This window comes from Micropterus dolomieu, linkage group LG01 (genome assembly GCF_021292245.1).
Source record: "Micropterus dolomieu isolate WLL.071019.BEF.003 ecotype Adirondacks linkage group LG01, ASM2129224v1, whole genome shotgun sequence".
Lineage (NCBI taxonomy): Eukaryota > Metazoa > Chordata > Actinopteri > Centrarchiformes > Centrarchidae > Micropterus > Micropterus dolomieu.
Window position 1 is genome coordinate 6,091,881 of NC_060150.1, and position 17,303 is coordinate 6,109,183.

At 42.1% G+C, this 17,303-nt stretch overlaps 1 protein-coding gene across 1 annotated transcript in view; it reads left to right on the plus strand.

The window, feature by feature from the left end:
• The window catches only part of LOC123980703 (beta-1,3-galactosyltransferase 1-like), a 112,370-nt gene extending 96,190 nt beyond the window's left edge, over positions 1–16,180 (plus strand). The window contains exon 3 of the mRNA XM_046065223.1: positions 13,875–16,180. Coding sequence (XP_045921179.1) covers positions 14,134–15,120 — 987 coding nt within the window. The 5' untranslated portion in view covers positions 13,875–14,133 and the 3' untranslated portion in view covers positions 15,121–16,180. The remainder of the gene's footprint in view (positions 1–13,874) is intronic.
• Positions 16,181–17,303: the final 1,123 nt, after the last annotated feature.

A 17,303-nucleotide genomic window follows, 5' to 3' on the forward strand; every position in this document is an offset into this window, starting at 1 on the left:
AATAATATTACTATTTAGAAAAGTAATTAGTTACACTATGACTGGGGAAAGTAATGTTATTAGTGCCCAACATTGCTGAGGACCCAGGGTTAGGGTTACAATTTTGGATTTATTCACGCACTTCAAAAACAAACATTGAAAGTTTTATTCTTTTTACATGTTTATTTACAGCATTAAAATATTATATTATATTATATTATAATAGGCTGTATATTAACTTATTGGGAGAAAACTGGTAGTTCTATGTAAAATCAGACGATGAGCACCCCCATATCGTCAAAATGGCATGACTGTGAGATTGACAGTCGAATCAGGCTCCGCCCATCGAAGCATCAAATCTTCGACTATTTGTGGTCAGCCCTACCAGCTTTGCCACATTTACTAAAGTCTGTTGTGAATAAGAGTGTGGAGAAATGACTCTGAAATAGTTTCAGTTATATACGTTCAGCATTAAAGATATATTTCAGTTGTTATTTCTACTTTCCCTTCAAGACAGAGTACATGTATGTTTTGGATGGTTTCAGTTTTAATTGGCATCACAGGCAAATCCTATGACCATTGAGTGTCCTCAGTGGGCGGCTGTTCGGTACATCCCCACCTAAATGTACAGAACAAACTTATGTGTATGTGAATGTCCAAATATACAGATAGTAATATTAATTCTTACCTGTTTGCACTTAAAATAGTTATACCTGGAGAGTATAGAAGACAGTGCTGACCTCAGCTCTTAGCTCTGAAGACACTGCAGTCTGGAAGCGAGTGTGTGTGTGTGTGTGTGTGCATGTGTGTGTGTGTGTGTGCATGTGTGTGCGTGGTATTCCCTTTGCCCCTCAGTAGGAGGAGTTTTATTTACCGGAAGGAGTGCTGAAGCTGCATGTCCTCAGCCTGTGCTGCCATCAGCAGTGGCAGGGATGTGTGTGTGCATGTGTGTAGATGTGTGTATGCGTGTGTGTGTGTGTGTGTGTGTGTGTGTGGATAGGCTAGGAGACAAGTTAATTACCACAGGACCCTTCATCTGGCATCTGCTCAGCACTCCGGTTCAGCCACCAGCTCATAGCGAAGACACCAAGCAGGTGTGTGTGTGTGTGTGTCTTTTCTTTTACCTGAAGAGACATCGGAGGACATCTACAGGTGAGCACGTCTGATAAAAATCCAGCATCGTCTCTGCCTCGGCGTCGTGTGCGTTCTCCCAGCATCGCTCGTGTTATCTAGACAGGTGCAGTTGTCTCGCCCTGCTATATAATGGGATGTGTTCAGCCTGTTCCACGCTCTACCTGTCTTCTAGCACTGAGATGGTGTTCCTGATAACTCACCGCCCCCCGGATAAAGGCTGGAGATCTACAGCAGGGTGAAGCACAGTGGAGGAGTGCTGCCATTGGGCAGCAGTTAGGTTTGGGCCGATAGACAATGCTGTTGTCCATCGGCGATGGCTGACAGATGGTCGATGGTTGAGCAGGCATCGTGATTGTACAACCCCACCCCCTGGCAAAAAAAACCTAAATTTTTCACATAATACCGTCATGTGAAAGCAGGTTTTAATCACCGTGAACATTATTATTATACATTTTAAATATGCTTTGCAGTTTCCTCAGAATTCTCTTCTCCCCATACACAGACACTCAGACACACAAGAGGCCTACACCTCAGGTAAACACTCCGGCTTGCTCCACTTCTCTCTGGCCCCCCGCCCATCTACTCCACTTTCTCCATCAACAGTACATATTATAAAGTCACCTAAAACACACAGAACTCATCTTTTTTCCATATTTTTCCAGCAGCTGAGCCCCTTGTGGGCTTGCTAATGACGCAGCCTATCAAACAACGGAAACCGACATCTGCGCCCTGCGTTCAGTGCTGCTTTACCTGGTCCGTGTTTGTAAAATTTCCACCACGATTTGTAACGTCATAAGCTACCGAGTTTTTAACCAAGTAAAGTCTAGTGCTAAACTTCACTTGGTAGCCTATGGCACTTCTGTCTCCACCAGCTCCCTCCAGGTGTTTTCCTAGGTAAAGCAGTTAATGTGAATAATGTTATTGTGTAAAAATGTGTCTGTCCAGGAGTAATTAGCTGTATTCTATTAGAGCTCGACTTGGGAGGTTTTTTCACTGAAAATTGTGTTGAGGAGGATTAGTGTGTATCTAATTGATGCTCGTAGTGCAACAGTCCCTCTGGTGAGCATATGGTCTGTAATGTAGCAGAACCACACCGCTATCTGTCATACTCTGAGATCGGGGTGCTGAGGTGTCGTGGGCATTGCATGGGGACACGGGAGATTTGTTCTGCATGTATGTGCACATGAAAATGTTTGTGAGAGTCCTTCAAAGAAGTAAAATTCCAAAAGTGAATACATTCTTTAGTGACAGGAACTATTCAATTTCTTTTTTATTCTTGCTCTGAAAACACTTCTTCTGCTCCAGGAGTTCGAGCAGTAAGGTGGTCAGCTGTGGCGCACAGTAATGTGGCCTAGTGGCTGGCAGCAAGGTGGCCAGTGGCTTAAAGTAAAGCCCAGTTCACAAGATTTTAAGCACGATTTGGAAGTCGCTGATGCATTGCTGACGGCAGGCAGATATCTAGCATGCTAAATATGTGGAGCCATCGACCAACTCGACATCAACATCCAGCCGATGAGAGCAGGCAGCTACATTTTCAAAACATTATTTACTCACCTCCAACTCTCCCTTATTTGCCGACCCCTGGCCTAGAGGCTGCTACTAAGGCAACCAGCAGTTTTCTCATCTGTCCTTTTCAGTTTTAGGTATAGAGGGTTTAAGATAAATGCCTCTTAAACTCACGCTGCCACTCTAATCCAATGGAGACAAATAGAATTTCGTTCATGTGAAAACATGTAAAAACTCAACAGCAAAGTGTATTTCTAGAATAATGTCCTGCTTTACAAACCTTACTGTTTTCAATGAAAATTGTTTCCAGAAAAGTGTCCACAGAAAAACCGAATGGCTGCAAACCTCTTAAAATAATTGTTAACCAAATCCTTAAAGCAAAACAGTGCACTACAATTCCAGCTCATTTTTGGGAAATAATGTCTCAACTCAATATTCATTATCCTCAAAGTAGAGAGGTTGGTGTACTTAAAAGTGATCTAATTTTATCAACTGTCTGCTGAAATTACCCATTTGTGTTTAGAATGGAACATCACTTATCTCAATGATTGTCCTATCCATCATGGGCTGAAGTGCCACTTTTTTTTTTCAATTGGCGGTTGCCTCCATTTTGGAGTGAAACACTTCATCTGAATAATATAATACGCATGCAATTCACATCTCTAAGTGTCTTGTAGATTGGGGCATTTTCGTCCCCATAGAAACTGCTGCTATATGGACAGAGGTGCATGATGGAAGAAAGGTGGTAATTCAAAAGGATCATTTGGAGCTGCCTGTCTATCTTTCTATCAGTCTATGTCTGTCACTCACTTATTATTACCTTTATTATGTTTACTGTGTGTATGTCTGTGTTGTGCGTGCATGCGTGTGGTTTAGATTTGGTGCTTTTGTCCTCAGGATATTATTCTCACATAATATGGAATTTTGATTTATTGATTTGCTGATGGATTTAACAAAAGGAAAATAAAATTACAAACACCCTGAAAGATCAGCTCAATAGCAGAGAATTTACAAGCACATCAGAGACTACTGGTGCTGCTGCTTTTAGTGTTGAAGATTCTTACAGGCACTTTCACAGGTTTACGTTTAGGTCTGTGTTCGGGTGAAGGGAGTAGGGGTGAATGGAAAAGCTGACTGAAGAGAAGGGTTGGAGAGGTTGGTGCTACATGATGTGTCTACACATCCGCTGCAGGCTGCTGCTGTATTGATTTCCTTCTCAGTTTGTTTTTGAGTGTTCCCCTGCATGTGTTGAGACTCCAAGAGACACCTGATTTACAGATTATCTGATATGTCTGAATATAAAATCATTGGAAGGAAAGATTGTAAGATAAACAATAAACGTATCACCTTGAATCACAAAGATGGATTCAGATAAAGATCACAGGCAGATTTGCCTTATTTGCACAATCAACTCTGCTGTCAGGTAGAGAAAGCAAGACGTGAGTCTTAGAAGTGAAATGCGTACTGAACAGTAGTGCTACTAACTGCTGCTTAGTTGTAGTTGATTATTATTAAGACAATCCAGTGGGGCTGATGGATATGCTTTATTGCACGTGGAAAGTGAGGTGTAATGAACAGCAGCCCCATGAAAAGATGTCAGTGTCAAATCATTGATATTAATTTCCTTGCTTTGCTGTTTTCCATCAAAACATTTAATCACATATCAAAGCAGCCAGGATGTCTGTTGTGTGTTGAGGGTGGTTCGCTTAAATTAAAACCAATGGACGATTATATTTGATCGTTAGACCCTTGTGATGACTGTGGACATAACGTTTTTATTTTAGTTTTAAGATGTTTTACATTGTTGCCAGATTCTACTTGAATACTATGCAGTGCATTGACCTCAGCAATTAAAGGTGCTTTACGAGTTGCATAAAGTACGTAAGAAAGGATATGAACAAAAACCATTTAAACGAAATCGGTAAATAATGACTGGGGAAGCCAAAGCATGTGGAAACAATTAGTAAAAGGCAGATTTAGACAGTGTGTAAGATCATTAATGAGGTTGTTCCATATGTGTGTAGTGTTGTGCTTCTCTGTGTTTTGTGTTGACTGGAGGAAAATTCGGCAGAATGTTATAAGGTTTATACAGAAAAAAAGTGTCAAAAATATTAATTTGACCGTTCCCCAGTAAGTTGAAAATAAATTCTCTGACTTTGTTGTTAGAAATGCAGAGAATAAGAACGTTGAAGCTGCCTAAGATCTTTATTATTTTTTAAGGGGATAAAAGGCTAATGCTGTAACAGATTTAACATCACCTGAGTTTTGTCTGACAGTGGACTGACAATGCGTGTCAATGGGACCAATGCAGATTCGAGTGTCATCTGCATAAGTAGGATAATGTTGTTTTGAAAAATCGGGCGTAACGGCAGCATTTTTAGATGAAAAGTATGTGGTACTGTCCAGGTCATGCTGAGCGGCTTCAAGGTAAGACTGCCAATGGTGATGAAATAAATCCTCTCTTTGAAGTAGGACCCAAAGCAGGTTATAACAGCAACAGAGAGCCCAATCCACTTCCCCAGCATGTCCAACAAAAAACATTCAAATTGATAAATGAGAGGGGCTAAGGAGTGACACAGTTCCATAGTACTAGTAGTCTGTGAAAAGTCTACAGTAGCACCTTAGTAGACAGAATAGTGGGTAGCAAAAAGATTAAAAATATAACTTGTAACTGTTATTTTTGTCACCGTTCTCTTGAGCAAGGCACTTATGGCTCAATTGCTCCACTGCAGATTCTTAGTGCCTGACAATGGAAAACAGTGCTTGTACTTATACGAATGCGAGGCAGGCCTCTGAGAATGTGTGCTCAGCAAAACTGTGCCCTGGATAATGTAAAAGTTTAAAAAAACGAACACTGCCTTGCCCCAGGCGCCAGGGCTCTCTAGTGACCACAGCTGATACATTTCATCAATACTATAAAACTCTAACTTCCACAGCCAGATCTATGAAGGTTATTGCCACCTTTTCTCCCGTATCAATCCTCTTTTACCTGTCCTGTTTCCTGGTTCGTCCTGCATTGTTCCTCACCAGCTGTTATCGCATAATGTTTAATTTTGGGTGCTGAGTATGCCTCAATTGCATTAGCATAATTCCAGTGTCTTCTCGGAGCATCGTCCACTTACCCTGATGCAGCACCGAGCTTGTATAACGGCAATGTCACCCAGTCGGACAGTGAAATGTATTACCTGCATGAATCAAGTTGTCATTTCCAATTTATGAGGGAGCTTAGCATTCCGAGCACATGTCTGGCTGGTGAGGGGAGCCGGCTGAAGCTATTTACTCCTCTCCGAACCCCCACCTCAGCAACGCCCAGTGCTGTTTCTCAATAAGGTCTGTGACACAGCAAAACAAACCAAATGCACCTGTGCTCATTCCAGTTACTCTATTTTCTTGAGAAAACGCAGACTGTGTAATTATGAAATGCAGCTGTGTTTCAGCACCAAACACCCGTGTCTTTTTCCTGGTTGCTCATCCACCAGCGCAGTAGCCTCTGAACATGATTTTCAAGTTGATTTAACCTGCGTGAAGCACCAGATGAGTGGGAGTCACAGCTCACCATGAATGAAGTGTTGTCTGAAAAGTTCTCAAGTTCAGCAAACAAAACTGACTTAAAAAAGTTTTAACTTCCAGCAATCATTATAATGTCCTTTTGAGGCAAGCACCACTTCTCTGAGCGAGTTAAAACAAACGCCTAGAATTTTCTGCAAGCGCTGCTTGGCCGCAGACCGATATGCCCCAGCACAGTGTGGGCTCAAGTCAGCACTGAAGTGGGGATGGAGCATCAGGCTTCTGTACAGCAGCCAAATCTGTTGGCCACTATTGATATCCCATTTCCTCTGTCACTCCTAAGCTGCTTTGCATTCAGAGGCTTTGCACTAAGCCCAGAGTGTCCAGCCTGTGGCCTGTAATACTGACTATACGGCTGGCTGTGCTGCTCCACAAGAATCATTGAGTCCTTTATTATCCAGGAAACAAAAGCATCGCTAGTGCCACATTGGGAGCCTTCCAGCCCTGACATTTTAATTGTGCTTCTCCCATATTAGGTGGGATGCGAACCAATTTGGACATTGCCATTAAATTCCTCACGCATTCATTCCTCTTTTGAATGTTTAGAAGCCGACAAAATGGGTTTTAGACTTGGCAGAAGATTGGAGGAAAAGAGGATCAAATATTGAACTGTTTTTTTGTGTGTGGCTTACAATTATAAACCTCCTGTTGAGCTTATCGCATATTCAACAGCAGGAGCTTGAGATAAGGTGTTGGACTATGTCCAACTATCCAACTATCATTGGACTATGGAAAGCGTATGTCGCCATCAGCGAGGAAAGTTTACACAAGTGATTGTGCATGTTTGATATGTTGAAATTCTTAGCTCACATACTTTAAATACACGACAAAAGGTGTGTTCAAATCCTGAAATGTAGTCCCAGTTCTTAAAAGAATATTCAGCACAAACATAACGCCATATTATTCACATCCTCCCGACTTCAGTATCACAATATTCATATGCAGCTCTCACTGGCCTTGGAGTCTGTTTTGTTTCAGTGGTCGAAGGGGAAGTGTGTTTGAGTCGCTCCCTCCAGGGAAGCTGTTGTTTGTTCAGTAATCATAAAGCATATGCAGGCACTCAAAGACAATGTCACATACCCTAGAGTCATAGTGGCAAGTGTGTTTGATGAATATATTTTGGTCCTGGGTAACATGTTTTTCCTCCCTCAGACATAAAAAGCAATATTATTTCATTATCCACTTGATTCTTGTTTTTTGTTGTTGTTATTGAATGATGTATAGAGGTCATGTCTCGCTTTCAAAAACTACTACTAGCACATCATAATGCTGCAATGTAAAGATTTCTCAAACAAATCGCTTTGGAAGCTTTGCCTAAATCAGCAGTCATGAAAACCGCAAGTGATGGGGGCTGTTTCCTGTTTTCCTCTGCCAATCATTGAAAGTGTAATATTGAAGCAGGCAGCGTGAATGTTGGTGGTGTCATCCCTCGGCTCTGAAAAATGATTTATTTACCTTCAGACATGTCTGCCCTCTGAGCTCATCTCTCAAAGGCAGTAGACATTACAGTCTATTAAACCAACTCACAGAAACACATATGCCGCCTTTTTTTTTTTTCTATTGCGCCCTCTCTCACTAACTCACACAGACACCCCCCACCCCCCAAGCAAGGTCACTCTGCGCTTCACTAATGACTGCAATCAATTATCCTGTGCAACATTAAACGAGACTGAAACTCCCACATCTATGTAGCCTTTGAGCATTTTGCTCCGCTTTACAGAGGTCACCGGATTGTAAAGACAACAGAGCAAACCATTCACGTCTGTTCAAAGCACCTGTTACCCCAGAGCGGAAATACCTTTATAATAGTAAAATATGCAATTTCTTCAATGTGTGATAACAAGGTCCCCGCTCTAAACTCCAGCTCTTGAAGCAACTGATCAAATTGGCCGCCACAAATTATTATAAAAAAATATATATATTAATCAGTTTACTCGTTACGTACCACTCAGCCTAAGACATGACCTAAAATCAAGATCACGAATAATTGAACATTTTACCTCGATGACTAATAATGAATGACTAGATTTTTTGGTTCACTGACAAGGTTTGTACTGTTAACATGTTCTACTATTAAAGGTGGATTTTTTTTCAGATTCACCAATGTCAAAAATCGATTATTTAAATGTTATTAATATAATGTTGACAGAACGCAAAAGGCAGTCTGTGGCATGCACATAACAGGGATATATCCCCCTATATTTGCCATATCTGAATGAATGAGCACTGCTTCTAAAATTTACGGTTATTAATATTAATGCGCAGCTAATGATTTTCACTCGCACAGCAACACTCAACACTTGGTTTGCTTTCTTTCCTTATTCTGCAAAGGTGACGTGTGCTGTTATAAGAGTTGCGAAGTTTGGTCTTTTAAAGCCAGTGCAATGTGCGTGTGTAGCAAGTGTGTGGGTGGATGTGGTGGGTGTGAGCGAGCGAGCGAGCGGCAGAAAGTGATGCTTAAAGCGGGTGCGTAAGATGTCAGTATGGCAGTAATGTACAGTGTAGGTCACAGCGTGTCCGTTAATGAATGTCTGTCTGTTGTTTCCCCAACTGCTGGAAAGTGAAAGCAGTTGGCTAACATCTCCCTGGGCTTCAGACTCTGGTCTGGAAGCTGAGCAGGACTGGATGGGGCGGAGTCATGTGACTACACACGCGGTAGTATGTTTTTAAGGGGAAAACACTTTAACACACACAGTGGGGAAAATATTAATAGGATTAAAAAACAAAATAACTGACGAGGGAAAATCACGTCCGTTAGAAGCTCTGAATATTGGTTCGAATGACTTGTCAATTAATCGTCCAGCCTTAACTCAGCCCCTTAAAGCATAATGTCAGAAGACAAGTCTGAGAAAGACAAGTCTGAGAAAATAACCCAGATGATGTCATAGTGATGTCATCGGGGTTCTATTGCCCTGAGCTTGGAGGCTAATAACAGAGCCTGCATTATAGCTGGAAGTGTGAAAGAGGTGGGCATTTACCAGGCGGGCAGTGAGTGAGAGTCTAACGAGGCCGCCAACTGACACTACTGCTATTGCTATTGGTCAAAAAGATAAACATCAGGGGGAGAGTATATCAGCCGTCTAACTAACATTCAATCTTTTGTTGTTTGTAGTTCTACAAGACCAACAGAGTGGTAACGGCTCTCTAGAGAATTCATCTAGCTGATCATCACGTCAAGTTTCAGGAGAACCTTCTACTTAATACCTTCTTAACTTCATAGTTCTGCATCCGGATGATCAAGCTGAGGAAACTGCTTGTAAAAAATCAATTCTAAATGTTAGTGATTTAAAGGAAAAGCATTTGCTCCTCACATTTAAGGTGTTGTTGAGCATTTTTGGCTTGAAAAAAGACGATTAATCATTTATTACAGTTGTTGTACATTAGATTGATTTTGTGTCGACCAAGCAGTTGTTTCAGCTCTATACAGTACCAAGATGTAGACTGATAAAAAGCACTGCCTCCACTTACTCTCACTCGCTACCTTTCAGGAACTGGGTAAATGTTTGATCACTGTACAAAAGCATTTTAAGAGCCGTCTTCTCCGCACAAAGTTGATCATAATGTGGAGTCAGTGTGAGGCGTAATGAAGCAGCGACCAGTGCAGCAGAGCTCTGCATGAGGTTGCTAAATTGACTTCCTGGGGGGGCTACATTCAAAAGTGTTTAGCACTCAACCTGACTGCATTTTTCCCACCACAATTTCCTACTAGTTCCCCACACATGGCCTGTCGCTGTGCTGTCATGACAACCAGTTCAGATTGGCAGATAATTAGCAATAAGTCCTGTGAATAGGTGTTAATAGTAACTGTAATCATTATGTTTAATATATTTCTTCCCTCACTTTTCACACATTAATACCTGTTTTTACTGCAATGTGGTATATTTGGAGTTATTCTTTCTCTAGCATGTTTAACTGCCCTTTTATCAGCAGGGTCAGTATTTTGTCAGTATTATGATATATTGTATGGCTGGTGAAGTAGTAGTTGTACTTAAAGGTTCAGTGTGTGATATTTAGGAAGTTCTATTAACAAAAATACAATATAATATAAAAAAACAATGTTTTCAGTGGTGTATAAAGACCTTACATAACATAAGATCCCCCTTACATGAAAGTCGTCATGTTGCGCCACCATGTTTCTACAGTAGCCCGAAAGGACAAACGCTGAGCGTGTTTCGTCATTACGTTGAATACAGAAGAAGAAGTAGTAGTAGTAGTTGTCTGGTTTGTTAGAAGTAAGAAGAGATGTAATATTTGGACAAATGGAGGACCACACGTATTATTTAGCACAAGAGCCGACAGAGCGGGTTTCCCACCGTAGCTTCTCCTACGCACTCGCAAAGGGAGGGTTGAGCGGTGACTTACGAGTTGGTTGCAATTCCTAACTCTCACCACCAGATGCCACTAACACTTACACACTGAACTTTTAAATGTTATTCTTAAACATGTCTGTATTACTTTAAAATCAAAAGTAACTAGGGATATAAACAAAGCTGACCATTCAGATATGAGCAGCTAATGCTAAAGCTGTATCTGTCACATGATGGATGCGATTTGCCACAAATGTCACACCAATTCATCTTAGAGTCATAGCTCAGTCAAACGGAAATCACACACTCGATCAAACACACACCCCAACAGTCAAATGAATCATACAAAAATGCAGTTCCACATCTTAGAATTTCTTTTTAGTATATCCATATTGAGTAATCCAGGAGATTATTGTCTGTGCAGCGTGATCAGGGCCTGCTAGTAGCTTAATTTGCCAAAGTACAGATTATATATTAGATGTTTCTGAGTTGTGTGTATTCCAGTAGTCAGTGTAGTTGCATGTTATCCATGATAACTGTCATGGAAACAACCTTGCGTGTCATCTCATAAGTGACCTTTAAGCAATGTGTGTATATATATATATATATATATATATATTTGTGCAAATCATTTGGTAACCAAGGTAACTTGTATGTGGATCCGCATTTGAGTGTCGGTTTATTTAACACATCAGAGAGTGGAAAGGACAGAGATCAACAGAGGTGTGTTTTGCCCGTGTTGTGTTCCACATATTGAAGCAGTTCCTCATAACAAAGTTAGTGAAACGTAGCCACCACAGAGTCCCCCCCTGTAACATTATGGCCACAAATGTCTCTTTTCCGTCCTGTGTCTACTCGGCTGTCAATACTCACCAAACAAGGTCCAGTTTCAGTCTCAGTTAATGATGCGCATTCAAGTTATTTCGCTGTGACCTCTTTGTGACACCAGAGAAGAGGAGCACAATCATTAAAACGTCACCATGTTATTTAATTTTGCACAGATATAAAACAAAGTAAAGGTAGAAAAAAATTTAACACAAAAAATAATGCAATTTCTTACTACTTACTGGTGTAGTCAACGTCCACTCCCAGTATGAATCAGAATACAGGTACCTTTTTTGAACTAATAAGCCGATCTATGCACACATATGCACGAGTGTTCACGTCTATACTAGCTTTTATCATTCCGTGTGCTTCATCTGACAACAGTTGGGCACTTGACCCTCTCCCCAGACTGCTCAATAAGTAGACTGTGTGGTCTGTTTTGGCCTTGCATTGTTAGTTAATGCTAACCACAAATTAAAACTGAATACTCCCCACTGCAAGAGCTGTAACACCGCAATTTAAAACTATGATCCCATGTCCTAATATTATCTTAGAAGTGAAACATATTCAGGAGAGGACTTCTACTGAGTACTAATGTAATTCAAAGTGACACGACAGCGCAAAATGATACAGCCATCTTTCAATTTGCTCTGAGGGGAAGTTAGAGCTCAGGATTTCGTGAGGTGCATCGCCAAATGAGGATATTGGTTATTCTGGGCTCCGGAAAAATGAGCGTGCTTAGTAGTTTTGGAGGATTATGAAACCAATAGACCCTCCTCAGGAAACAACAGAGGTGAAAACAGCAGTTCTGCAAACAGGATGAGGGGAGCAAGGTCAAGGAAAGGGGATGAATAGGATGATTTAGTGATTTCTGTAAGCGAGAGGGTAGAGGAGAAGGGGACAGACTGGAGATTGAGTGGCTTTAGGGAGACCGATTTCGATAGAAGCTGTCAATAAGTTAGAGACGAGCCGTGAGGAGAGGACTCCTACACCCTAGCGGGGAAAAAATGACAAGGAGAAAAGTAAAGGTGGCTCAGGATGATACGAAGAAAGAACCCCAGAGTGTTGGGGGAGCTTAAAATGAGGAGTCCCAAAGAATGAACAGTGAAAAGCCAGAAGGACAGAGAGTGAGGCAAAGAAAGGCGGGGAGGGAGGCAGTGAGACATATAAACATGGATCAAGCATCCACTGAAGTAGAGAAGGAGGGAGTGATTGAGAGGGAGGAGGTGTGGAAAAGCAGCCATGATGAGATGGATTCTACTGGACCATGAGATTGATGACTCTGCTCCAGAAAGAAAAAGAGAGAGGGGGTGAAAAGATAGATAGTAGAAACCGAGGGGGGAGGAATAAGAGGAAAGTCCTGATGAAAAGAACCACTGCGCCCCGCAAGACTCGACAAAATCTGGAGTGTGATAAAAAGAACGAGCCATTTTTTATCTCCGCCCTTCCATCTTAAAACAGAGCACAAGCATCTTTGCACTTTTCGGTATCTCTAATAGGATCTATACCAATTTTTTTGTTCATCATCAGTTATGCATGGTTAAAAAAATATGAATTCCCCCAGAATAAGATCAGGGCTGCTGCTACATCAAAAGAGATTATTTCTGTAGCAAATAAAAGTCTGTTTGTAAAGAAGGATTAGATTTAGTTTGGCTCTCAGACACCAAAAATCCTGTGAATTGGTTATCCATCAGTGCCTTTGAATGGAAAGTGACATTTAAATACAGGAAGCACACAGCATTTGAGTATAATAAATGTGTGTTTTATCATATTCCATATTTAGAGCTTAAAGTCATCCCCTTATGGTCTGTCAGTGTGTCCAATTAGCACAGTGATTCTGAAAGTTGCTGCAGTTCCACAGCAGTGCCTGTCCCGCTAACGAAGGAGTAGCTCATTACAGAGTAAAATGTGTAAAATCCACAAGTATAGCTTGACATTGAGGTATGAAAGGATGATTGAGATGGGAAATGTTGGGAGTAAATGGGGAGTGAGGCCAAGAGAATGAGAGGAAGTGGATATTAATCCTTTCCCATGAGAATGTTTCACTTTCACCTTTTCTGCCTTGATCCTTCTCTCTCTCTCTGTCTTACCCCTCCTCCTCCTCCTTCTTCTCCCTCCTCTCAGACTACCGGAGTGGCTCTGATTTGCCAGCCTGTGTCTGGTCCAGGGGGGATAAGAGGGAGATAAACAGCGTTTGCAAACAGAAAGTGGTCGAGGGCTGAGGCAGAGCAGGGCCTATCAATGGACAGAGCTTCCTGGGATATTCTTCAGACCACAGAGCTGTTATCAGAGGCTGTGATAGAAAGATAGGGTGACTGGCTGTGGCACAGTGCGTCCTGCCTTGCAAGTGGACTGATGTTATGGGCTGTAATGAATAGGGAATAAAATATTTTTAAATATGTCACACGCCTTGCCATAAATGCCTTTTCATGAGAATAAGCTATGGCTTGTAAAATGTTACACATCCAGTCAACATGCTTATCTTACTGCTGCAGTTTCATTATGTAGTTATGATTTATGTTGCCACTGACTGTCTGTGTTCTCATCTTTTTTTAGATGCTGTCACAGAAAGCTGAAAGCATCCGTGCAAGCTGCAATGGGACACAGTAAAGCCGTGGACATGACAAGAAATCTCTCCGGTTCGCCTTTTCAATCACAACACCACAACACTAGACAGTAGAGAAGTCCATTATCTAAAATTAATGCCAGCTGCGTTGCGGAGGCAGCCTCAAGCTGCGCCGCCAGATCTTAGACAACCCATGGAGGCGTGGCCTCAAAGTTTCCAACGCTGCTAACAACAGCCAAGTGAACAGCAATGCCTTCTAAGGTCTCCTGCTTATACTTACTGACAGTGGTTTGCTGGGCCAGCGCTCTGTGGTACCTGAGTGTGTCCCGCCCCTCCACTTCCTACGTGGGCCAGCTGACTATCCCTGTACGCAAAACACCCATGGTGAACAAGAACACCACCTTCAGTAACATCCGCACGCGCTCTCTCAACCCACATGACTTTGGCTACCTCATCAACGAGGCCAAGAAGTGCGAGGCAGAGCCGCCCTTCCTTGTCATCCTGATCAGCACCACCCACAAGGAATTCGACGCCCGTCAGGCCATCCGAGAGACATGGGGTGATGAGAGCACATTTCCGGACATGCGTGTGGTCACGCTCTTCTTGTTGGGCCGCAGCACTGATGCTGTCCTCAACCAGATGGTGGAGCAGGAGAGTCAGATCTTTCATGACATTGTAGTGGAGGATTTTATCGACTCATACCACAACCTGACGCTTAAAACGCTGATGGGCATGCGCTGGGTGGCCACATTTTGCTCTAAGGCTCAATATGTCCTCAAGACAGACAGTGACATCTTTGTCAACATGGAGAACCTTATCTATAACCTCCTGAAGCCCACCACCAAGCCCAGAAGGAGGTACTTCACCGGCTACGTCATCAACGGTGGGCCAATCAGAGACATGCGCAGCAAGTGGTACATGCCCAGGGATCTGTACCCAGAGAGCAAGTACCCACCCTTCTGCTCCGGCACCGGCTACGTCTTCTCGGCAGATGTGGCCGAGCTCATATACAAGACCTCCTTACACACCAGGCTGCTGCACCTGGAGGACGTGTACGTCGGTGTGTGCCTCCGTAAGCTGGGCATCCACCCCTTCCAGAACAGCGGCTTCAACCACTGGAAGATGGCCTACAGTCTTTGTCGCTACCGCCGGGTGGTCACCGTCCACCAGATCTCGCCCGAGGAGATGCACCGCATCTGGAACGACATGACCAGCAAGAAACACCTTAAATGTTAGCAGGACTGATAGCAGTAGCACCCGCGGGAGAGTCAGGGAGGAATTGAATGCCCTCTTATCACCTGCTCTCCATCATTGGCATTGGAAAATGCTGTCAGCATGTAGCACTGAGCTGGAGGTACAGTATTGAAAAAGCATCCAGGTCCGTGTCCATACACCGTTTGCTTTGCCAGGAGTCTCTATAGTGCAAGGCCAAGGCAAACTCCTTTATACTCTATGTCCTCCCTGACTTCCAAGGTGTTTTTGAGAGTTGACTCAACTCAGACTCACAAAGTAGGCACAAAGTTGGTTTGCTAAGTGTTCAGCTGGTTGGTTGTCATTGCCAGCAGCACTATGCTTTTTATAGGGAAATACAAGACAGGAAGCTTACAGGCTTGTGTTAAACTACTCATTTATACAAAGACACAAACTGTTCCCAATTACTCAACTGCAGATTACCTAAATGACAACGCTTCTTTGAACCTAGACATTTGCCTCTTGGGTTGATTCCAAGCTCTAATTATGAATGTTCCTCATGTATTTTCAGTTGTTGTACTTTTTGAACAAGGTGTTAATGTTGGATGTACTGTCTGGTACTGCAGCAGCTGTCGTCATCGTGAGGACCATGGTGAGTTTACCGTGTAATGACTCATTCATTAATGAAACACATGTTTCATGTTGCTCTTACTTTAGGAAAGCAGCAGAATTAGGAGTATTAATGGTCAGACCTGTTTGCCTCTGTAAAGTTCTTTTCAGAATCAGACATATTTTCTTAGAACACATCCACAGGTCTTTGTATTGTGGAACTGAAAAAAAAAGACATTGTCAAAAAGTATCCGGACAGCGTGAAGATATCGGCTGCTTGCATTCCCATGTGAATGTTACTTCTGTTAATGTGTAATGTGCAGTTATTTGTCTCAGGCAGTGCTGTGAGCAGGCTGCAGACTATTATATTTTCTATTACTTGAACTTGAAGGAGAGCAGATTTACTGTAAGAGCTGTGTACAGAGGAGAAATATTACATTTTTGAGTGCTTTCTTCTTTTCAATTACTTGAGATTAAATAAACCGCTTTTATAAGACTTGATATTGTATTTATTACAGAAAAAAACATAAAAGATTTTATTCTGCTCGATTTAATACACGTAATTTGTAATGAATACACCGCGTGGATATAAGGAAACTAGATTACTCTGAGGTGCTTCGGTGAGACTGTTGGAAAACATGAGCCGTAGAAATGAAAGCGTCTCATTAGGACTGCTGTTCATTGCAGCAGCTGTGCTCAGTTTGAAGCGGGTCCCGGCTCTCAACACGTCACTAACGGGCAAATGCTGAGTGCCGCTCTGGAAACAACACGGCGGCGTTCTTCTTCCATGCAGGTGTTGCCGTGTGTGTTTGTGTGTAAATGGCGAGCAGACAGCATGCAATGTGTGATTAAATCAAATGTAGCATCTGTGTAATTGGCAGCTGAGCGGCTGTTTTCAACAGTAATGTCTTAACAAGAGGAATTACTGAGGCGAATGGATTTCTTTGTTAAAATACAGAAACCATCTTTGTTTTCAGTGTGCCATACAGGATTGTGTATCATCCGTTCATTCATTTATTTTATTTAATCTGAAATATGAGACAGAATAATTAATTTCTCCATTTCTTTTTACTACTTTGTCTGCCGTGTGCACGTGATGCCACAAATTGCAACTTGTACTGCAGTTTAAAATAGAAAATTAAGGACAGTTACTACAGATGCTAACCTTCCCTGTCAGGTTCATCAGTGTCAGCAGTTGGACTGTAGCCTACTATATAGTAGTATAATAAACAGGTGCATTATTAGAACTGCCCGAAATGTTACCTCTGGCAAAAAAAATCATAATGCTTTGTGGTCTTCACAGTTATCCTTGCAGTGAAGATTTGTCCAATTTGTAGTTTGTCATGAGTTACTGAGGGATAATGCTCTTGTTTTCCTTAATTCCTCTTGGATTTGACATGTTTGCCTGCTGCAGGGACATCTAGTGGCCACAGCCATCCCAGCAGCTTCATTGGTAGTTTCACGCGTGTAAGATCATTATGCCGTAACTAATTGTACAGTCACCAACCCTGAATGTCTTTTCAAAACGTAGCCCATCATCACTAAAGCCCTTTCATAGGTCATCCATGTATCTGAATGGGGATTATTTTCAGGATGAGAAAAGTAAAAATCTAATACGT